Genomic DNA, 23,118 nt, shown 5'->3' with positions numbered 1-23,118 from the left:
CCTTCATGTACTCAAAACTATGTCAGGGGTGAGAGATGAAGCTCCTTTATTTGTTTGATTTTCAGAAATATGCAAACACATGTTATGAGACATTGAGGAACGAACTGCAACTAGGCTAAAAAAAATCTAATATTTGATGATTATATAATGTAACATATAATGAATGTGAGATTAAACACATGGAACAAATGTGTATGTCCGTCTAGGAATTCTTATTGAAGTAATCGCATGCATTAAAGGCCTAATATGAAAGAAACACTCAAAAATGTACAAAAATTATCAATAGTGTGTGAAGAAATGACAGTGTTGACTATGTGTTGTGTTGCAGAGATATCTACTGAAGGTAGCATGCTAAAAAGCTAGCAACAGCCAGTTCTGGTACAACATTCCTGTACTAGTGGTGTTAACACCAGCACTCCCAGTCAAGCTGACTAGTCAGCGGCAGCTCCAGTTAGCATCAGTTAGCATCAGTTAGTGGTTACTCTGGTAATATGCGGACCCCTGTTTCAGTATCAATAGACAATTGGCTTATTCTTGCATACTGTTGCTGCTTTAAAGAATAAGTTCACCCAAAAATGTAAAATTCAGTCATGATTGCTAACGAGTGCTAATGTTTTTAGCTTCCCTGCTGGAAAAACCAGCATAGACCAGCACCAAAACCAGCACCAAGACACAACATGCTGGTCTTGATGGTGACTGGTCACCAGGTCTGTGCTGGGTTTTCCAGCAAGGTTGGCAACTACAGTGATGATTTCAACTTTTAAAAGGGTATAAGTATTACGTATGTTACCATTTTCAAATTATTCTATTTTCAGTTGTAAACAAGTCTACCTTAATGGCTTAGGATAGCTTTCCATCAGCATGGAGGTGAGATGACAACATTTTTGGTTGAACTGTTCATTTAGAAACACAGTTGACCTGTTATATTAGTACCAGAAATCAAAATGGTTAACTTGACATGTATAATTTACCATCACGTAAGTCATGGCAAAAAAGTATATGCTGCCAAAAATGAAATAAAACCAGAAAAATATCTCGTCAATTCTTTTGGCGATCTTCTGATATCTCTCTCTCTTCAGCTGCTGTGCACCAAGAACCTCCAGGAAGTTGACCACCTTTCTGAGCATTCGAGTGTGCTCCTCTGAGGCGTCCAGCGGAACAACACTAATGTCCGCTTTGGCTTCTGTTGGGATTGAAATAGCAATCGGAGCAGGTCATACAGTGTTAATGGTTCATCAAAAAAATCTGTGTCTAAATCTAAGACTGTGTGAGCATCGAGTCCTCCTCACCTTCATCTGCTTTCTCCTCCTCGTTTGCTGTGCATTTGGGAGCTGAACATTTAGTACAGGAGAGGGAAAGTGCTTCCCTGCAACCTTCTGCGGCAATCCCTGTCAGCACCATGGACACCAACATGCTAAACACCAGGAAGACCAGGCAAATACAGAAGTGGGTTCCTGCAGCACAGACAGACAGACAGACGGTCAGCGACTCAAACTGTCATGCTGTTCGTTAGGTAGCATGTGTGTGTTTGTGTCTGACTGACGAATAATCGGGCTGCAGTGGCCGTCTCCAGGGAGCTCATTGTTGAGGATGACGAGGAACATGGTGAAGCTGAGCACCAGAGTGACCTTAAAGCAGTTGCGTTCACCACCTCCCAGTGGCAGAGCGAAGCTGATAACATCAGCCAAGACGATCAGAATACTGGGCAGGAATAACGTAATGAAGGGGTTCAGGTACTTGATACGCAACTGCACCTGAGGAGTATGACACAGAGTTTAATAATACAGTGTAAAGACTCATGACTTGAGTTCAAGTATGTGGGCAGAGAAAATACTTCATCACCTATCATAAGAATGTTTGAGGTGGAGCAATGTTCAGTGGTACTACAAAGAGAACACCCCATCATTGATCCGTCTGAAACGCTCTCTTGTAGCTTCCTTACCGAATACTCAATCTGCTCTGATTGGTCAGCTCACACACGCCTGAGCCAGCAGCCGCTCACCGTGCCTCTGACTGGCTGGTGAACTAGTTAGTGAACTTACCATGATGAAATTTCGGTCATCTCTGTTCAAACGTGTATCGTAGAACGCATTCTCGGTTTTCCAGTCTCCTTGGCTGCCGTTAACATTTTTCAATTGACCCAATTGCAGATAAGTGCCACATCCTAAAAGACATACGGAAGATTTCCTTAAAAGAGCAATCCACAAAAACCCAAAACCTACATTACCCAAAACGCAATGTAAGTTGAAATGTGGGTAATGGAAGCACCAAGGAAGAAGACTGGGCTTAAAAGGCCATTTCCCGGTTCTGCTGTATCTGTTTTGATCATTTGTTGTAAAATCTTGAGTCCGTCAGTGCTAGACTAGCGGACTGCTTTTCAAAACCTGGCAACTACATTACCCACAATGCACCTTAGCCAGAGAGTGACATCACTGGAGGCAATTTATCAGATTACTTGTAGCTCCCTCTGTAGTCACAGAGGGCTTCATACTACTTTTTTCACATACTTTAATGTGTAAAAATGAAGCAGTTACCCTTTAAATAATCAGAAAGTAATCATTAGAAGTGCATTTAACCTTCAAGACTGTTTTCAGAATAATAACAAATGTGTAAAAAGATGATATTTGCTGTATAATATTTGTTTAGTGAATCGCTGAGCTCACCTTCAGCGGTCCAGGCCTGGATCGCGACGGGACAACTGTCAGCAGCGAAGGGATAGTTGAACATGTTGACCGCACAGGCAATTTCAGCATTTATGATCACGTTGTGCTTTACTGTGCCGTTACTGGACAGCAGAAGATCACGGGAGCTGTGCTTCATGGTTGTTACTATCCTACAGCAGAGAGAGAGGCGACAGGTGTGTCACATGAATGTCGAGAATTGAGTGATGTAGGTAGTTCGTAACAGTTGGAAGCTCTTTTTGTGTAAACTGACTGACCCGTTCGTCACATGAAGTTCTGGGGTCCAGATTTTAGATACCGGCAGGATCACTTCCTCAAATGGATAAACTGACGTGTCCCACGCAAGCTCCTCATCTGTCCATACCTGTGGTTTAAATCAAAATGAATGAGATTAACAGACATTCTTTGTTTCACTTTTTTCTGTCCATTTATAAACGCGTCGGAGCTTACGAGTGAGGCTTGCAGACGACTGATGAGGCGGAGATTCTTTGTGTCCTGTTTAAAAACAAGGTGATAAATGTAAGTAGAGAGAATGTCGACACTCATACCGCTGCACTGGCTTCCAGATTCTCACAGACTCGACTTCAGAATTGTATTTAAATGTGGAACAAATTGCCAGAGGAGCTGAGATTTGAGACACTTTAAGATCTGTTCGCTTTTGTTTTGTGACATTTACAGGCATCTCTTAAGCACCACACTTCATTATAATGCTGTTTTCTCACACATTTAAACATTATCAAAGATTTGCTCGATTTGGATATTGCACTTTTTGCAACGTCGAATATGTACCAATTAACTGTGATTGTGATATATAACTATATTTGATTTGATTTGATTCTCACAGAAAAAAGCCATAGAATGTGACGACTGCTGTACACTACATTAAAAAACCCACATTTAGTGAATGTGGCACATTTGTCTTGTTTTATATAACGTCTTGTTTTACAATGAAATCTGCCAAGTATTTCAATATTTACTTTATTTTTTTGGTTTTGCGGTTTTGGCTCATGGTTATCATTGCATTGAAGGATAAATATTAATCATACAACATCACAGCTTTATTATAGTAAAACACAGACAGGGGACATTTTACTGCAGATTTTTATTTTTTTTATACTTTCAGTAAATGTTGCTGTTGATCATTTTACTTGATTAAGGTTTTGAATGCAGGACTTTTAAAAGTATTTTTACAGTCTGATAACAGTACCCTTTTCTTAAATAAAGGATCTGACTGCTTCTTGCACCACTCTTAATGAGAACACTGTATAATAATTCAGTGTTTAAAATGAATCCTGACCGGTTACGGGAGGTCAAGCAGGACAATACTCACAACTGACAGAGTTTGGTACTCCATGAACGGCACTTGGATCAAATGGAGGCAGCCTTCGCTCTGTGGCTGAGAAAAATATTCTTTGTCGATCAGCATCTGAGCCAGACACCTGCGAGTCTTGCAGACGGATTCAGCACGTCCGCATCCTGAAACCAGAGATACACGTGAGACAGAGCTTTGAATATTTTTTTCCAGAAATACTTCCTGTTTTCAGTTACACTTACCTACTGTCAGTAGACTCAGTAAGAGGGCTGCTCTCCACAGACTCTTGGTTAAAAACCTCAACATTTCTGACTGCCTCACTGCAGGAATGAGACTATTAGAATCACGCATGACTTAAAAAACTGCAGTGACTGACAGCTGTGTTTGTTAGCATCCCTGTTTCTGCTCCTTTCTTTAGATTTCAGATCTGACGTGACCCTTAAATAGGCCTGTCTGTGACATCCAACCACATATTTACCCCAAAGGCACACGGCGAGACAATATGACCAACCCACAATAGTGTGCAGGATTACCATTGGGTGATTAATTGCATAAGTATTCTCAGTGATCCTGTGTAAACACTGAATGACTCCCACTGTCTGTTTACCTGCCTGCAGACTCAGGTGGCTCCAGCTGCTGTCTGTCATTATGGCTGGCCACGCTGCTCTGCATTACAAAGGCACTGCGGCTGTCATGAGTCGAGGCAGACAATGACGGAGACGCAAGTTCACCTGAAAGAGTCGGGTGGCCCGGCCATGATGCAGGACAAACACGTGAGGCGAGCGGTTTCAATGCAGCCGGGGTGAAAGCTTGTCCTCACACAGGATGGCCTTTAGAGACACTTTTGTTTTCACAGCTGGACCAGGACTTCAGGGTTTTAAGCTCATTATATTACATAACGCTCATTAGAATCTTCATATAACAGTCAATTGCACGGTCACAACATGTACTTTAATATATTAAAGGTGCACTATGTAGTTTTGGGCAATACATTTTAATTAGAAGGGAAAGATCTTCACCGACTCAATTTGTTTTCATGACTGTATAAACTGAATAGACAAACTGTCCTTAAAGGACAACACAATTTCATTCTGTTTTCCTATGTTTATATGTGGCGGACCCTGCCACCTTTCTAGCTTCAAACAGTGTTCTGGGGACCTTATCTTCCTCCGAGAGCAGCTTGTTTATTCAGGCATGGAAAGAAATGAGACATTTCTGAGTTTGTATCATTACCTCAATAATAATTTAAATATGTATATATATATGTATCTTGGGATGATGGAAACTTTATAATCTATTGGACTGACAGAATGAGAAGTCAGACTTATAGCCGTATAGTGAAATAACACAATGCACGTGGTATAAAGGACAGTTCAAATCAAACTGGACGTGTTAAACCAGGTGTTGTTCAACTCCTTGCTGGAGTGGTTGGCATCTCCGATCAAAAAAATGGCTGTAACACCGGTACCTTCATAACAAACCTATCAAAGGTTGACCATTTAAGGTAGAACCTGACGTGGGAAAGCTGCTATTTTATCCAAACAAATCAAGCATTGAAATCCACAACTTAAGAACCAACTCAGCCGACAAAGATCGCCTACATAACTTCCCAGCCTGAACAAACACCAAGAGGACACGAAGGACGTCATTAAAAGCGACCAAGATTGAACCTAACTCAACTCAATTATCCCTCACTTCACACACTCTGATTAGAATGATTCGCTTTACATTTTCTTCTCAGGTATCAGATCATTGAGAAAGAGACGCTTTGACTTGCGTAAAGATGCCCTGAGTGTGTCATTACTGATTGATCTGGTCATTATCAGGCAGCGCTGAGGTTATCACCTTTTTTAGTCTTAAATACGTCAGAATAACGACACCCTCCACTGGGATTAGTGGAAAATTCTGTCCCTCCTTAACACCTCGCACCTCTCACCTGGAAACAGGTGCGTTGATTTATCAGTAAGATATAGTAACATTTATCAGAATACAGCCCCCTGTTTAAGGTGTCACTTCAATCAAGTACCGATAAAGTATGGCCGAGGGGAACGAGGGGCCAGTTATTGGGCACTTTGGACAGATGGAGAAATAAATACTGGTTACTCACAGGGTTCAGTGCCAGAGAATTTAACTTATGATTTAAGAATGTAATTTATTTCTCCTTTCCTCTAAAACGACCAGTTGTTGTTGTTCTCCCTACATTTAGGTCTCAGTCGATACCGGTAAGGATCTTATTGGTGTAGAGTTACACAGTGAATTGCACAGTGGCATCGTGTTGGGTCGTAAAGTGTTACAGGAAACACTATAAAACACATCTTTGCACCCGTAACACACTGTCACACTCACACACACAGACTTGTTGCTGTTTTATTATGTTGTTTTTCTGCCGACAGCTCGGGTGTTTTTTTACTGTCATTGTCCGGACAGTTGTTCTGTTTACAGAGTTGATGATTATCCATCTCATATTTTACATTTTGTTGACTCACGAGCTACAATATATGTGTCATCAGGTTTATTCGGCTCAGATCTAATAAAAGATAAAAGATCTTTGAATGTTTTCCTTATCACGTGGAGTCAATCAATAAGTTAATTAATCTACTGTACTGTTCCTTCACATTATTATGTAAAGGAAGTAATACTATTTTCTGTTCATCCGTGGTTTCGCTGCCTGTAAATGACAGACGGATGAACTCTTCTCTCCGGGGTTATCTCTCACAGGAATGTCTCTTATCTCTGTCTTCACACATCATCTTCAAAAAGAAAAAAAAAACCAATACACCGTGAATCAGAAGGGTTTCAGAAGAGTCATGTTCTATTTTTAAAAGCACAACAAGGTTGTTTTGGCGTCGTCGACCTCCTTGCAACAGCTTTCAGATGCTCTTATGACGGCAATAAACGTGGTTTAAGAGTCAGTGTGTCCCGGCGGCTCGGCTGTGATCTCTCTTGTCTTATCAGAACCAAATTGAGGACGAGCGAGACAAAGAAAATCCTCCACCTGATGGAGCAAAGGTTAAACCCTCTGTCTAATGAATCACGGAAATCCCAAGGAAAATGACTGAAATATACATAGCTGTGAAATGACGTGCTATGAATCACCAATATTTCGCTGCTCTCTGTCATTTGGTGGCAAGCAGCACAATCAGGACGACTTCACCAATCCAGAAACCAACAGGTTGGAGAGCATTTGGTGTTTTTGTCTGGAAGAAAGCTTTAAAATATTCCATAGGTCATAAATTCTTTCCGGATTGACCAATATGGTTTTTAGAGGGAAGTGATTGCCTGTGATATCAGAACAGAAGTGGGACTTTGCCTCAGGACCAGGCCGGCCCCCAGCACTCTGCAGCCAACGAAACTCAGAGGTGACTTCCACTGTGGCAACACGTCGCTTAACACTCCTCACAATCACAACTGATGGGCTCATGTGACACCTGACAGACTCTCTCTCACTTCTACCACACAAGTAAGTCAATATGGAGATATACTATGCGTCTTGTTCGTTTTTTTTAATAAGATATATAGGTATACTCGACTCATTTAATAAGATAAATAAGAATTCTGACATTAAAAGTTCTCAAATTTCTTTGCTGCAGAGAAATTTAACTTTGCTTTGTGTTTCTACACGAATGTGCAGAAATGTAGTGGTGAGAATAAAGTATTAAAAGATTATACTAGGCCTTTTTTGTGAGTAGTTTGAAGTTGCTAAATAATTACAAATACAGCTGAATGGGTACATGGTACACAGAAACATGCAGAGAAGGGGAAAATAGTACAAGTTATAATAATTAAAGGTGCACTATGTTCTTTTGTGGAATAACCAGAAGAGAAAAAAATCTTCATTGACTGATTTTTCTAAACAAACTCTCTTTGTTTTCATGACTGACTGAATTGAATAAACAAACTGATCTTAAAGGACAACACAGTTTCATACTGTTGTACTTTGTTTACAGGCGGCGGACCATGCCACCTTTCTAGCTTCAAACAGTGTTCCGTGGACCTTATTTTCCTCTGAGAACAGCTCATTTATTCAGTTATAGAAAAAATTATAATTCTGATAGAGTTTGAGAGTTTGTATTATTGTCTCATTGACATTGACAAACAAATGCAACAGTGATTTTTAACGATTGACATGAATTAAAGACAACGAATTAACATCACATTAAGTTTTCTATGTTTTTACAGTAATATGCATTGAATTGATGTTCAATATGGGGTAAACTCTATATATTTTAGCACATCAGCTGCATTGTTTGAAATTTAGAAAAAAGAAATACCAGCACTGAAGCCCCCTATAAGGATATCAAAATCAAAAATAATCGTGAAACTGGGAAAGGGAACGTGCAAGGAAACACAAGGCGATTGTTCAGGATTCGTGACATTTAATTTAGAAATCCGACTCCAGCCTATTGCTGTCGCATGTTGCACAGACTGCCGTGACAGCGGCTTTCAGTGTGAAGTCGCATAGTCATGCAGATGGACTCAACAATAGAAAGACAAAGGTAAACATGCACGGAGCTGGACTTACATAAAGAGGAGGCAGGAGCTCCCGTGAGAGCAGTGTGGGTGTCTGAATTATTAATTAAATCATGATAATAATAGTTTAATAGTAGTAAAAGTTTTCTCCATCAGCCACAGCTGGTATCTATTTATTTATGTTTGCCCCTGATGGTTAGTTATTTTAGAGACTCCCACAAAGATCAGATTATAACTTGAACCCTGTAAATGCGGATTAAACATAAATAAAATAAGGGACATACTTAATGTAAAAAAGTAGAGATTAACAAATATACAGGTTAAGCTGATATACATGAACAGAGTAATCTTGGAGGCACTGTACCTTGACATTCACTCTGATCTTGATCATTTCCCCCGCTCGTCTGCGACCCTGCTGCAGGCCCCGCTGACCTTTTTCCCACCTGATTGCCCTGTAACCTTCTTGTCCTTGTCCGTGGACTCTGTGTGGAAGTCAGGCTGCAGCTGTCTGAAAAACTGTGACACGCTGCTGTTTATGAGTCAAATATTCACCTACTTACAAATGCACGTTGACTTGGTAACCTGCAAAAGAAATCTGAGCCTTTCATGAAACACAAAACTTGTGTAACTAGAATGTGGGTTTTTTTCTAAAGGTCTCAAACATGTCAGCGCATAATTTTACAATCTTTCGGTCTGAGTATTGTTGTTTGTTTATCTGAATGCCAGGAACACGGTGTTTTTAACGACTGCGCTATAACCAAGAAATATGAAAGTTACCGATAATTGTTTGGCAACGCAATTAAGCAACCGGAGGTGTAAGATTACACCTTATCAACACAAACTGAGATTAACATTAGCTACGTGATCTCAGGCGTCTTATCAAGCAGTAAAACTCCAGATAAGTCTCGCAAGGAAGGACATGGCTTAAGACTATTGATTAGTTTGTTGGTTTACTCAGCGTTATTTTCTCACACTTAACTTGATAGTGTCCCTTTAATCAATGACAACACAAACTTCTATCAGATTACAGATATTATTAGAAAGAGATTAGAAAAAAAAAAAAAAAGCTTTGATGTTTTTGCATTTTATGTGTTACTGAACAGAAGGTGGTTTGGTTAAAGTTTGACATCCGAGGAAACATTTGGAGGATGAAAAGCTGGTAGAGGTGGTCGGAGGGTAATAATTTACCCTGATGAGGATAAAAAGATTAATGACTGCACCGCATTGAGGTCGAGGTTTGGCTTAATTACCTGAGACGCATTTTGATTTAATGAACAATTACATGTCAATAAAGCCTGTTATTTTCTTTCATTTTTACATTTTTGAGCCAACAGTTTTTATGCTAATGTACCACAAAGTAAGACACATAGAGCCAAATAATCTTTTTTTATATTATCATTATTTCTCTATATTAAGTAAGTGTGGAGCTATAGTCCTGCTGGCAGCTCCCTGTTTGCACTTGTTTTGGGTCACATCTGGAAGCCACAGACTTCAATTCAAAACAACAGAGATAAGCCAGACTGATTAAAATGAGGTTCTTCCCAGTGGGAAGTAGAGTTCCCTGACCCGAAGCCTTTGTTAATCTGGTCAGATGCTCATGGCTAAGATCAATTCCTGAACAAGGTCAACACTGAAGACTTTTGAGCACTGGGTGTATGAAGGACAGAAATATAAGGTGTGTCTGATACATGCCAATAAAGCTTTTATGAGAAAACAAAAGTAAACATGGGATATTAGGAAAGATTTTTCATTGAACTCTATGTCAAAGTCCAAATATACTTTATGACATTAAATCGTTTGTTGAGGGTTGACTACATAAAAATCTTTTGGTTGAGGTGCAACATGTAAGAATTTCTTAAGATGAAAACATTCCAAAATGATTCAAGATTCTCAGCAGATTTGACGTCAGTAGGTATTTGCATTTATTGTAACTTCTGAAGTTAGCAGGCTAACCAACTAGCCCCAGCCCAGTCCAAGCATTCTAGCAGTGTAAACAACAACAACACTCCTCTGGTGCTCTGTGCTCCCCGTCTGGATGACTAGATGCACGGCTAACAGAGCTAACTAGCTTACAGCAGCTACAGTTAACAGTTACACTTGTGATTTGCTGGCCCCTGTTTGATTTGAGGAGGAATATGACAGGTGGCTTATTCTTATACATTAACACATAAACTCAATTAAGATGAGTAAAACTGATATGCATCACACAGCACAATTCTCCACTTGCACAATGTAATGTGACATATAACCCTTCATTTTTGTATTTAGTTTATTTTAACAGTTTGGATCATTTCATGGGTGTTCCCCATGTTAGCCTGTCAGTTAGCCTAGCTGGCTTTGTGTTGAACTATGAAATGAGTTCACAAACGTCTGTATAGTTCCCATAACTGTTTATGCTTCTTATCAATAATGATCACAACTGTAATTAAACCGATAATCCTAAGAAAGCAAGCTAAATAAAAAAAATCCTCTGCATGATTACACTTGGTTAAATAATAGACCTTGAAGTGACTATAGATCATTTGGCATAAGTCATTTGGACAGTGTACAGACTATAATGGAAGTCCTAGTAAATAATCAACCGGTAGGAAACTCGTGCTCCTGTTGTAGGTTCTTCGCTCCCTCAGCGGGGCACTGCCTGAGGCTTTGGGTGACCTGGGCTGCTTGCTCAAACATGAAGGGTTCAGCTTGACAAACAAGTCTGAGAACCTTTTACATTTTAGTCACATGTAATGAGTCCAATTCCTCAACTTCCTTTTGTTGACAATGTCCATCTCATGTCTGTCTTCCCAGGAGACTAGAGGTCATGATGAGCTCAGGAAGGATCGAGCAGGTCGTCATTGACACCCACTACACCACGGTCCACACACTGGGCAAGCAAGATGAGCCCAAGCGACTACGCTACATGCAGAAAGATGGCAGGTTCCCTGTGGTTTTCCAGAAGCCCCCTGGGGACTGGAGCCCCTACCTGATGGACATCTTCACCACTCTTGTGGAGATCCGCTGGAGGGTGATGTTCCTCATCTTCTTCCTCTCTTACATCCTCTCCTGGCTCTTCTTCGGACTCTGTTATTGGCTCATTGCACATGTAAATGGAGACGTTCACAATCCAGATAACAACCCCTGCGTGGAGAACGTGCGAGGCTTTACCGGAGCCTTCATGTTCTCAATGGAGACCCAGGCAACTATCGGCTATGGCTTCAGGGGGATGACTGAGAACTGTATAGTGGCCATTATGGTGGTGACAGTTCAAGATATATTCAGCTGCCTCCTCGACACTATCGTGATTGGTATTGTTATTGCTAAAATGGCGTCTGCTCGTAAGAGAGCTCAGACGGTGGGTTTTAGCAGCTGTGCAGTGGTCAACCTGCGAGATGGGGTCCTGTGTCTGTCATGGCGACTTGGGGACTTAAGAGGCAATCACATCCTGGAGGGTGTTGCCAGGGCTCAGGTAGTCCGCTATGTGAAACAGCCACTAGGGTCGATTGTGATGTCGTACCAGGATCTGGACATCCAGAATCGAGACATCGTCCTCGCCACACCAGCCACCATTATTCACAAACTAGAGCCTGGCAGTCCTCTTTACAGCCTGGGCCCTGAAGACCTGCTGGAGGACAACTTTGAGCTGGTGGTGTCCTTCACCTACACCGGTGACTCCACAGGTATGCTCCACCAGACGCGAACCTCATATTCTCCAGCAGACATCCACTGGGGTCAGCGCTTCCAGGACATGCTGAAAGTGGGCAAGAAGCGCTACAAGGTGGACTATGCTTTGTTCAACGTGACCACGTGGGTGCCCGTGCCCCTGCTCAGCGCAGAGGAGTTTGACAGGGGGAGACATCCTGCTGAGGGCGGTCGGTCCCACAGTTCACGCTTTCCATCAGTCAAGAGGAACGGACACATTAGCCAGGGGAATCATGACACCACTGAAGAGGTGATGCAGCAAACCTGTTTGTAGCTTAAACAAACAGAAAAATACACTTTATAACATAGAGTGGACTTAACCTAAAATGCTAGGTTTTAGGGATGTGCTCTTGTAAATATATTTATATGTGATATACAGTGCTTATATTTTTTACGCTTCAGATTACCACAAATATAAGTCAAATTAAAGTTGCATCGCTGCTTTGAAACCCTGAAACAAGCAATAATCACATGATGTGATGCCAGTACTTGTGCACAGAGGCTGGAGATGTACTTAGATCCTGTGCTAATCTAGCACCATTTCCAAATGCAGATGGTTTTATTATGCTATGTCCATTACATATTTACTTTACATAACGATATGCTAAAGCAAAAAAATGTTTATTGCCAAGTTAAGTAAGTACAAAGGTTAAAGTGATTTAAATATTACTTAAAGTGGCAGCAGAAAACTTTCCCAACCCCTCACATCTCCAAGTAGTATTTTTGTTAGAGTTACGGTTAGACAACTGGATCGTTTCTGTTTTCCTCTGAGTTGCAAATAACAATAACAACACAGGACAAAATGTTCAATCAATCACTAAGTCTATCACACAGATGTGAAAGTAGACAGAAAGTGTGCGAGGCTGCCAACCTGTAAATGTAGATGGTGCCATTATTCTATATCCATTGCATTGTGCAAGGGTTAACAACAATAATTTCTGTTTTCATCTGAGAGGCAAACAATAATAACAATTTTTAAAAGAATTTACTCTTAAATATAGATATGAAAGTAGACAGAAATGGTGTCAGGCTCCCAACCTGGCACCATTTTTAAGCGTAGATTCCTTGCATTTCATAATTCTGTATACAATACACTGTTATTTCAACCTTTACTTAATAATGATACATTAAAGCAAAAAATGTGTCTATTGCCAGTTTAAGTCCAAAAGTTTAATATGAAATACCAAAGGTAAAAGTAAGAATTATGCAGAATATATATGTGTCATATTACTGGTTTAAATCTATTAATGTGTGCATCACTTTAATGTTGAAGCCTGTAAAAGTGATTAAACCACTTTATAGTTTAACTGCTGGGTAGCTTGTGACTTCCCCCTTGAAGGATCAATAAAGTTTTACCTGAAACCTTAATGTGACGTCATCCTTTATCGGTTGATTATATTTTGTATTATTAAGTTCAATCTGTAAAGTAACTTAAGATGAAATATAGTGAAGAAGACATGTGAAGTAGCTGAAAATGGGAACACTCAGGTAAAGTGTGTGAGTCCATCCTCCCTCCAGCTCTACACCACCACCTGGTGTCCACTGAGCTCACCTTCACTCCAGCAGTGTCACTTTATTTTGAAAGTCACAGATTTCACCGTCAAGCAGGTGCGCTGTTTTGGACAAAAGGCCATCAATTACGTATGAACTCCAATTAAGATTAATTAATTACGGTAGTTTGATTAACTTCAAACATCATGTGACTTTCTGGAGGTCCAACTAACGTCAAGTTTTCAAAAAAACAAACAAAAAAAAAAGGTGGTTTGACTCCAGATTATACTTCATCTAAACCCTCTATGTGTGGCTCAGAGCCTCAAACAGGCGCTGCAGCTTCCCATTGGCCGCCCGGGCGACGTGGGGGGCGGGGACAGGCACACGTGTTTTTAAAGTCCGTCTGTGACAACGAGAAAACATATTCCTCACTCAGTATTGCTGGAGAGGGTTATGGCAGAATTCGCAGCGCCAGATGGGAAACTAAGTGAACACATTAAAAGAATCAAAAGGGACGCAGTGCGCATCATCATATCCGGCGCATATGGGACTTATTACAACAGGGAGACGGCAGATTTGCGCCGCGGGGACCAACAGGTAGGTGGAATAAGAGGGACAGATTTATCTGTAATTATGAGAGTGAGGTGGAAATGCTCTGCAGTGAGAAATAATCTGTCATGTGTTATGATATAGCTTTAAACATCACCACAATAAGTTATCTCTTTATTATTATTATTATTATCATTATCATTATTATTATTATTATTATTATTAATAATAATAATAATAATATTATTATATGCCTTTTTTCATGCATCTGCCCCTGGAGATTGCAGGTTGTAGACAGGATAATAATGTTTAAGCATGAGGTGATTTTCTAAAAGTTTTTTTTTTTTTAGTATGATGTGCCATTACTGTTAAAAAATTATAAGGCTTCTGTTACAAAATAATAGGTGTTGCAAAGACTGATATCAAAAGATAGCATCTGCCAAATGATCAGCCATAGTTATTGATTTGTGTAATGATAAATAGAGCAGCTTTATGTAACCAGTTTCCATCTGCCTCAGCAGTTGACTCTAATTTAGACCACATGCAAAACAAACAATCACAGGCCGTGCAGCCTTGTCTGGGAGCCTTGGCCTGTCACCATGCACCAACCTGCTTTAATAAGGGATGCTACACAGTGAGCGGATGAAAGAACCCAATAAACTGTGACAGAGAGGAGAGAGCAGGACGTCAGTGTCAGTGCATCAACAACACTAAAGTTAGAGTTTGCACTGTGGTCTCCTATTTGAGAACATGCAGGCTGTTCTAGATAAACATATTAAAGTACCACTTCTTGATCTTTACTTCTCTCCAGTCATGTCTAACGCAGGCCTCTGTGCAGCCAAAATACTCCTTAAACAAACAGATGACTGACAGGCCAATATTAGCCTGAGGTCAACCTGAAATCGTGCTTAGAAAAAACGAGGTCGTTGCTACAGAAGTTGGAATAAGACAGAAGAAATCCAGCCCAGCTGCTGCATTTTCATCATCCTACACAAAATCACCCCCAAAAAATCGAACAAACCAAATTCTTTGGCAAGCTCTGAGCTGTGAATGAATGGAGCCCCACACTCCCAATAGTGTGCGTGACAGGTTGCTATTTCTGGTCGACCCAGCGGTGACATCATGAGTTGAGAAAAACAAAGACGATGCAGGAGGATTTAGGATCACGTCCGGCACATCACCTCCCACATGTCTGCTGATCACTTTCGGAGAAGATGAGCGAACTGAATCAAAATGACAAGAAAAGTTTCCTTTGTGGCGTCCTCTCAAAACGAAATCAAAGGACAGTTTATTTAGAAAATCTGACTACAAGACTTTATTCCATACTTGCCTTTCCACACTGATGACAGTCATAACTGGAGGTTGGGCGTTATATCAGCACACGCAGTGCACGTCTGGCCGACCGTGGCCTTCTGTAGCCTGTGGTGTTGTATTTTAATGGACCTTTCAGACCATACACACCAAATCAATATCTTTTCTAATTTAGTCGTCCATGTTGTTCTGTTACATACTGTATGACACTGTGGCTTTCAGAGAAAGACACTCATCTTTCTCTGAAAAGCTGCAAGGCTCATTTAATCTTGTTTGATGATGTGCTGGTGCAAACAGTGATTGTGAATTAGTTTTGGCTGCAAATGCAACTTATTGAAATTATAAATCAACATGCTTAACTCCGTGCATTGCTTTCTAACTTAAGGGGCACTGTTAAGGTTTGGAGAAGAATTTCAAACTCAAAAATTAAATATCTGCAATATTAATGAGGCAATAATACAAACTTATTAGATATTTATCTTTATCTTAACTGAATAAATAAGCTGTTCTCAGAGGAAAATAAAATCCCCAGAACACTGTTTGACTCTAGAAAGGTGGCAAGGTCCGCCACATATAAACAAAGTGAAACAATATGAAATGGTGTTGTCCTTTAAGAGTTTGTTTATTGAGTTTGATAGCATTAAAAAAAATCAGTTTCTCTTCTACATCTGCGTCTACAGAGTTTAAAGCTGCTCCGCGTATCTTTGTTTTGGTGGTTCACTGGATTCACATGAACTTGATCTGTAATTTGACTCAGCTCCCCGCGGACCGACCTGCCAAATTAATACTTACATTAATCACAGTAAACATCCTTTCCCACTTCGTCAGCCATCTAAGTGCTTGAGTAATATTTTTAATGCAGCGACAATGCATTATCTGTGCTTTCTGAATGCACAGTGTACACTGTACACTGTGTATTGTCTGTGTATGCAGTAATGCTGCCGCTAACTTTGAGTGTATGATGCATTATTTAGACAGCAGGTAACCACACACCCCCACACTCTATGATCTTTGCTCTGGTTTCTGCCAATTACTTAAAACTGTTATTCTCTCTGTCTGTAATTTCCACAGCCCACTTCACTGATGAGGTCCAAAGCAGCCTTCAGAGAGGAGTGACCTGATCAGCACGCTTGCAGAAGCACAGGCCCGCTCAGCCACTTCTCCCTGCAGGATCTAGTCCTGCCGTCCACATTTTCTGCCTGAGTCTGTGCCCGGGATCATTCAAAACTGTTTCTCCAACGCTTCTACCAAAAACTTAGACTGTTTTCCAAAGCAGAACCGGCCCAGCCCTCCCAGGCGGAAGTAATGGGGAGTGTGCGAAGCCACCGTTACAGCATTGTGTCCTCTGAGGAAGACGGCATGAAGCTGGCCGCTATTGCCGTCCCGAACGGTTACGGAAATGGCAATGTAAACAAGCCGCACACAGAGCACCAACATCAGAGCCGCTTCGTCAGGAAGGACGGCCACTGCAATGTGCAGTTTATCAATATGAGTGAGAAAGGCCAGCGGTACCTGGCAGATATCTTCACCACCTGCGTGGACATCCGCTGGCGCTGGATGCTGCTCATCTTCTGCCTTTCTTTCCTGCTGTCGTGGCTGTTTTTTGGCTTAGTCTTCTGGGTAGTGGCCCTCTCGTACGGGGACTTAGAGAATGATACTCAGATGTGTGTTTCCAATGTGGACAGCTTCACCGCTGCATTCTTGTTCTCAGTGGAAACCCAAACCACTATTGGCTATGGGTACCGCTATGTGACAGAGGAGTGCCCCATTGCCGTCTTCATGGTTGTCTTCCAAAGCATTGTGGGCTGCATCATCGATGCTTTCATCATTGGCGCTGTCATGGCCAAGATGGCCAAGCCCAAAAAGAGGAATGAGACCTTGGTGTTCAGCCATTTTGCTACAGTGGCCATGAGGGACGGTAAACTTTGCCTGATGTGGCGTGTGGGGAACCTGAGGAAGAGTCACCTGGTGGAGGCCCACGTCAGGGCTCAGCTGCTCAAGTCGCGCACCACCGCCGAGGGTGAGTTCATCCCTCTGGATCAGGTAGACATTGACGTGGGCTTTGATAGCGGCATTGACAGAATCTTCCTGGTGTCTCCAATCACCATCGTGCATGAGATTGACGAGGACAGCCCCTTCTACGAGATGAGCAAACGGGAGTTGGAGACATCAGAGTTTGAGATCGTAGTGATTCTGGAGGGCATGGTCGAGGCTACAGCCATGACCACGCAGTGTCGGAGTTCCTACGTGGCCAGCGAGATCCTCTGGGGCCACCGCTTCGAGCCGGTGCTTTTTGAGGAAAAGAACTACTACAAAGTGGACTACTCTCGCTTCGACAACACGTACGAGGTGCCCAGCACGCCCGACTGTAGCGCCAGGGAACTAGCCGAGAAGAAGTCCGAGGCCTCCAGCTCGAGGAACTCCTTTTGTTACGAGAACGAGGTGGCTCTCGAGAAAGTCGAGATGGAGGAGGAGTTTGAGGAAGAGGAGAATAGGGAGATGAGGGGTGTCGAGGTTGGTGCACTAGAGGACACAATCACAGATGTGGTGTCAGACTCTGAATGCAATCTGGACTCTTTGCCTTTGGAATCAAGGCCTTTGACAGCAGAATCAGAAATATGACCACAGAGGTGAAGAAGGATATGTTATAAGCTTAAATTTGGGTCTGATTGCTGTTGTTTATAATGCATGGCAGTTTGTTTAAGACTGTGATTTGACTATGAAGTTCTCTATGCAGATGCTCTTGCACAGGACACCATGGAAACCCAGTCATGTTACACTGTTTATAGGAAAAGTGGTGATAAATTAGGTGGTTGCATGGAGCTAGATGGATAAAAATGGGTAAGATGCCTTCACTTACATACAGTGCAGTTTGGCCTTCTTAACATTTTTACAAAGAATAGCCAATTAGGTTCAGGAAAAATGCAATTTATAATTTATTCGAGAAACATATTCCTAGTTTGCACATTTTGCATTTAGTTTCCTGGGTCTAAAATATATTACATTTCAATTCAAAAGATTGACAAAAAAAAATTTGAGACTGAAATTTTGAGATTTTCTTTCAAATGCCAACCTAAATTGATATCTTTCTAGTCATTTAAAATTCAAGAATCTTGTTTTGAATGCAACCATTTTAACCACCTGCACATAGACTACTGTTTGTTAATGAGCTGGTCTCTTAGCAAAGTATACTTATAGTCTTCTTCATTGTGGTGGTCTTGGTGTTGCAGAAAAGAGATGTTTTGCAAGAGATTATGAGCACAAGTACACTATGCTAACTATCAACTTGTGTCAGTATAGCACATTTTGCTGTGTGTGTCCCAACGATACTCCCAGCTGTGGTTTTGGTTTTGACTGAGCACACACTGCAGTATATGTTACAGTAAGAAGAAGAAGAAGAAGAATCATACAGAGGTGATTTACTGTGCAGTATACTGCCACTCCTTGCAGGTCTTCATGTTCTAATGTGCAATACAGATAAGTGGTAGGACGTGAGATGAAGCTCAACCCTGAGCCGAGGTTGTGAATGTTGATGATAAGTGCTGCTAAGTTACATATTGTATGTTTAGAGAGAAATCTAGGAGCCAAAATGTATTATTTGTCTTTTGAAGTATCCATTTTGAAGATTGCAGATGCAGCCTGTAATGATATTTCTAGATGTAGACGAGCATGATTCTGTCAGTGTGTTTTCCTTTAGTGCACTTTTCCCCCCATAAGAGCAGAATACTGTTTAATTACCCAGAGCCAAATGTGTACATATAAGAGACAACCATCTGTTAGTTGATGTTGATTTAACACCTGAACCTGTTTCCTCATCCAACAGCAGTCGGCTGTTAAAAACATTGAATTATTGGAGTTGCTTTTGCCGTAGTCTGCTCTGTTTCAACATCAGTGTTCTTGGCATGGTACAGAATTTGGACACATCCTAGTTAACCCTCACACTTCACCACTGCGGGTCTTGTGAAGTTATTTGTCATTTCTGAATGGGCCCTTACATTGTTTTTTTTTTTTTTTTATGAAGATCATGGGCCTTTTTACAGAAAGTCTGAAATCCTATCGCCGCTTAACTCGGTTTTTAACTCGGCATGTTTCCGAACTTGACTGGGGAATTCACAGTCTGTTGTAAATTAGCAATTAGCCTACAAAAACATCATAACTGAAGAATTAACAAAGTTAGGATGGCATACACTCAGAATTATTGACCAGAATGGCTGCACAACTGTTATGTATGTATGACAATGACATAAAGATTCAAAACAATATGAACACTCAAATATTCTAATTGAACGGCTAATCAAACTATAGGTTAAATATTAGAGAACCTAACACTGTTGTTAGCCTGCCGGAAAAGCTGACACTGTTGTTCACCCGTTGGTGAAGCTAACATTGATGTTACGGTGCTTGAGAGGTTAGCTAACAATGTTGTTGGAGAAGCTAACATTGACTTCAGCCTGTTAGCTTTAAATTTCCCTAAAAATGTAGGCTATTATACAGTATATCCTCTCCTCTGTGACACAGAGAAGCTGGATGAGCTAACACTGTTTTAACCCTATTAACATCAATGTTGGAGAAGCTGACATTGGTGTTAGCCTTTCCCAGAAAAATGTACACATTGTTATACATTATATACTCTCTCCCATGACACAGAGAAGGTAAACTTTGATGTAAGCTTGCTGGAGAAGCTAACATTGTGACCTGTTAAAGTGCTAACATCAATGTTAGCCTGCTAACACCAATTGTTAACCCTTGGCGTTAGCCTTATGTGTCCTTGTTAGCATTAAATTTCCCTTAACATGTATTAGGGTATTAAGTAAAGGCTATCCTCCATGACACAGAGAAGTTAACATCGATGTTTGCCAGCTGGAAAAGACATCACTGTTTGGAGCAGCTGACCATGCTGGAAAAAAGCAGCATAGACCAGCACCAAAACACAACTTATACTGGTCTTGCTGGTGACTGGTCATGGAGAAGCTGATGTTAGCCTGCTGAAACGTTGACACTGTTGTGAACCCTTTACAGCAGCTTACATTGACGTTAGCCTTTTCTGTCCCAGTTAGCTTTAAACTCCCCTTGACGTGTATTAGAGCATACAGTGTAGGCTATCCGCCATGACACACAGGAGTTAACATTGATGTTAGCCCGCTGGAGAGGCTAACACTACTGTTAGCTGTTGGAAAAGCTAACATCAATGCTAGCCTGCTGGAGAAGCTAACACTGTTTTTAGCCATTTCGAAAAGCTCAAATTATTTTTAGCTTGTTAGCTTTTCTAAACATGTATAAATTGGTATACATAACCTATCATCAAGGAATAGCGCCTGATTTAGGAGGGTAGGATGTTTCTTTAGAATTTGAGTCATTAAGGAGTTATGATTTTTAATTTTTTTTCTGTAATGAGGCCTCAGGTTGTGTTGCTTAACATTGACTCCAGTCTTACGCAAGATCAACGCTTTAATGTTTTTTAACTACTATTCTCGGTGTTATTTTTGGCACATCAATTCTTCAAAACCAGAACACTGTACTTGTGTCTCTGGTCGGGAAATCTATTCAAACATTTGGTCTTTTCTCACACTGAAACCTCTCCTGTCTTAGGTCTTTATTTTTCTACCAGGGTCTTCCCACCTTTCTGCACAAACCAGAGACTGTATAGATTTTTTTAATCTTTTGTAAATTATCAGGCAAATACTGTATATTGATATTGCAGTTGTTGAAAACTGTGTATGTCCTTTTTTCAATAAAAGCGTAAAAAAGTGATTATGAACTTATTATGCTGTACGTGTGACCTTTGAACTGATTATTGGCCATTCTTCTGTGTTTGCATCTGGAGTCTACTGTGCAATAACTTTCCAAGGATTTGCATTTTGCCCCGAAAAATGTGTCATCTGGAGACGGTGAGCAGAGGCCTGCTCGACACTTTTAGCTGTGGCTACACATGCTGCGCCTCTAATTTGGAGCTGTGGCCCAGATTCCCGGCTGCTAGCTGTCATAGCTCACACCATCATTTACTGTAATTCACAAAACTGACTCACTCCAGTTCTTCGAGAGCCCAGAGGGACCCCATTCTATATCAGTCAGCTTCGCTGGAAGTCATATTCAATGACAGCGATGGAAAGATTGCCTCACTTACTTTTGCCATCTATTTCAGTAAACTGTGGAAAATGGTGTGTTTTGAGGGATGCTATTACTGCGGGGCATTAGCAGTTCTTAGAGCAGTTTCAACAGACAGGATGAATATGTTAAAGGTGATCCATCCACAAAACCACACAGACGCACACATTGCATGACAATCCAATCGTCCAGAGAGGATCTGATCCCCCACCCGGCTTCTCTAATCCAGCATAAACATGCACAAAATGCTGTCGAAAAGATGTGGTCGATATGGTTGTATCAGAGGTGACTGTGGGCTTGCACTATGACACATCTGTCGCCAATTTTAGTTAGTTTCCATCCACAGCTGCATTCGGCCAGCATGAGACTTAGTCGGGGGATCTATTGATCAGACACGTCCACAGGAAGGCAGTGAGCCGATGTCATTTGGTTCTACATATAGAAAGTGGGTGCTGCCTCTGGGCTTTTTCCACATTAGCCAATGAAACTGCCACAAAGCTCTGGCTTGAAGTGAAAATAGTGAGTGTCCCTTTTCCTTTGATAAAGCAAGATTTAGTTCACTTCACTAAGTCTTTCACTCTTTAGCCTTTTTATTGTGAAAGCAAATAAAGCAGATGAAGTTTAACTGCCTTTTCATTTGCTCTGACTCCTGTAGGATGGTTTGTTACACATGTGAACAATTTATCAATATATGACCCTCTTCTCTTAAATTTTACACCACAACTCCTGAAACCTCTCTGATAACATCTGCATGGTGGCCATTCAGTACATCATGTGTGCACCGTCAAACAGTAATTGACAACCGTGGCCGGCCACAGAGCTCCTGTCGATTACACTGATGACGTCTCCCTGGCGGATTCCCCTTAACAGGCTTATTAACGACAGCCTGACCTTCAAATTAGACCGGTGAATATAAACCAAAACAATTCATCAGCCGTGCGAAGGAAGACATGACAGCATCGGACTCATCTGTGTAATGCCGGAAAGCTACCAGGCGAGCAGACGTATCCGTGTTCCCGACCTTAGCATGAACCGATAAAACATAAAGATATGAGCAGAGGAAATGTAGCGTTCCGTCCTCCTCTTGTCCCCCAGAAACACCCCTGCTTCGTCTCACCCGCTGTCACATCGAGACAGTTTATACACATCATTTTCAAGAGTTTTCAAATTTACAGGCATATTTATCGCTCAGGAGGAAGTGCGTGCAGTCTGGACAAAGTCTTTCCTGAGCATATTTAGAAAAAGGGAAAAAAAAAATGTTCGGACTCTGATCTTATGTGGGGCACATCCATGGAACTGGAACTTTATAAATAGCTTTAACCGTAGGTGTCTGGCCCCAATTCATGTCCCGCGTGTGCTGCTGTGGTCATCAGGCTGCGCTGACTTTAAAGGGGCTGCATCGATGAATGACAGTTTTCCCATGATGACGTCTACGATTTGTGATGCAGAGATATCAACCGAGGTTAGCATGCTAACCAGCTAGCCTGGTAAAACTAAGACTCCCCTGGCACTAAG

At 41.3% G+C, this 23,118-nt stretch overlaps 3 protein-coding genes across 3 annotated transcripts; 2 read left to right on the top strand and 1 right to left on the bottom strand.

Moving 5' to 3' along the window:
* Nucleotides 1-29: 29 nt before the first annotated feature.
* LOC115575244 (5-hydroxytryptamine receptor 3B-like) lies at nt 30-11,139 on the bottom strand. The gene is made up of 10 exons (XM_030407117.1): nt 11,046-11,139; nt 8,828-8,971; nt 4,012-4,157; nt 3,132-3,176; nt 2,939-3,045; nt 2,664-2,833; nt 2,043-2,164; nt 1,544-1,754; nt 1,290-1,454; nt 30-1,183 (listed from the first exon to the last, which is right to left on the bottom strand). Exons 1-10 carry the CDS (start codon nt 11,137-11,139, stop codon nt 927-929), a joined length of 1,461 nt encoding a protein of 486 aa, XP_030262977.1. The 3' UTR covers nt 30-926.
* LOC115576347 (inward rectifier potassium channel 16-like) lies at nt 7,143-13,515 on the top strand. The gene is made up of 2 exons (XM_030408908.1): nt 7,143-7,453; nt 11,257-13,515. Exon 2 carries the CDS (start codon nt 11,270-11,272, stop codon nt 12,419-12,421), a length of 1,152 nt encoding a protein of 383 aa, XP_030264768.1. The 5' UTR covers nt 7,143-7,453; nt 11,257-11,269; the 3' UTR covers nt 12,422-13,515.
* Nucleotides 13,516-14,084: 569 nt separating this feature from the next.
* On the top strand, nt 14,085-21,260 carry kcnj2b (potassium inwardly rectifying channel subfamily J member 2b). The gene is made up of 2 exons (XM_030406463.1): nt 14,085-14,235; nt 16,570-21,260. Exon 2 carries the CDS (start codon nt 16,804-16,806, stop codon nt 18,118-18,120), a length of 1,317 nt encoding a protein of 438 aa, XP_030262323.1. The 5' UTR covers nt 14,085-14,235; nt 16,570-16,803; the 3' UTR covers nt 18,121-21,260.
* Nucleotides 21,261-23,118: the final 1,858 nt, after the last annotated feature.

The sequence above is a fragment of the Sparus aurata genome, chromosome 23 (assembly GCF_900880675.1).
Source record: "Sparus aurata chromosome 23, fSpaAur1.1, whole genome shotgun sequence".
Taxonomy (NCBI): domain Eukaryota; kingdom Metazoa; phylum Chordata; class Actinopteri; order Spariformes; family Sparidae; genus Sparus; species Sparus aurata.
The sequence above is the reverse complement of the archived record's forward strand: the minus strand, read 5'-3'. Positions and strand labels throughout refer to the sequence as shown.

Bases quoted from the DNA above. Each gene is read 5' to 3' on its own strand.
- LOC115576347 (XM_030408908.1), top strand. From the start codon at position 11,270: ATGATGAGCTCAGGAAGGATCGAGCAGGTCGTCATTGACACCCACTAC.
- kcnj2b (XM_030406463.1), top strand. From the start codon at position 16,804: ATGGGGAGTGTGCGAAGCCACCGTTACAGCATTGTGTCCTCTGAGGAA.
- LOC115575244 (XM_030407117.1), bottom strand. From the start codon at position 11,139: ATGTTTGAGCAAGCAGCCCAGGTCACCCAAAGCCTCAGGCAGTGCCCC. The intron at 4,158-8,827 runs GTACAGTGCCTC...CTCTGGTTTCAG, and splicing joins AGATCAGAGTGAATGTCAAG to GATGCGGACGTGCTGAATCC. The intron at 2,165-2,663 runs GTGAGCTCAGCG...TATGTCTTTTAG, and splicing joins CCAGGCCTGGACCGCTGAAG to GATGTGGCACTTATCTGCAA.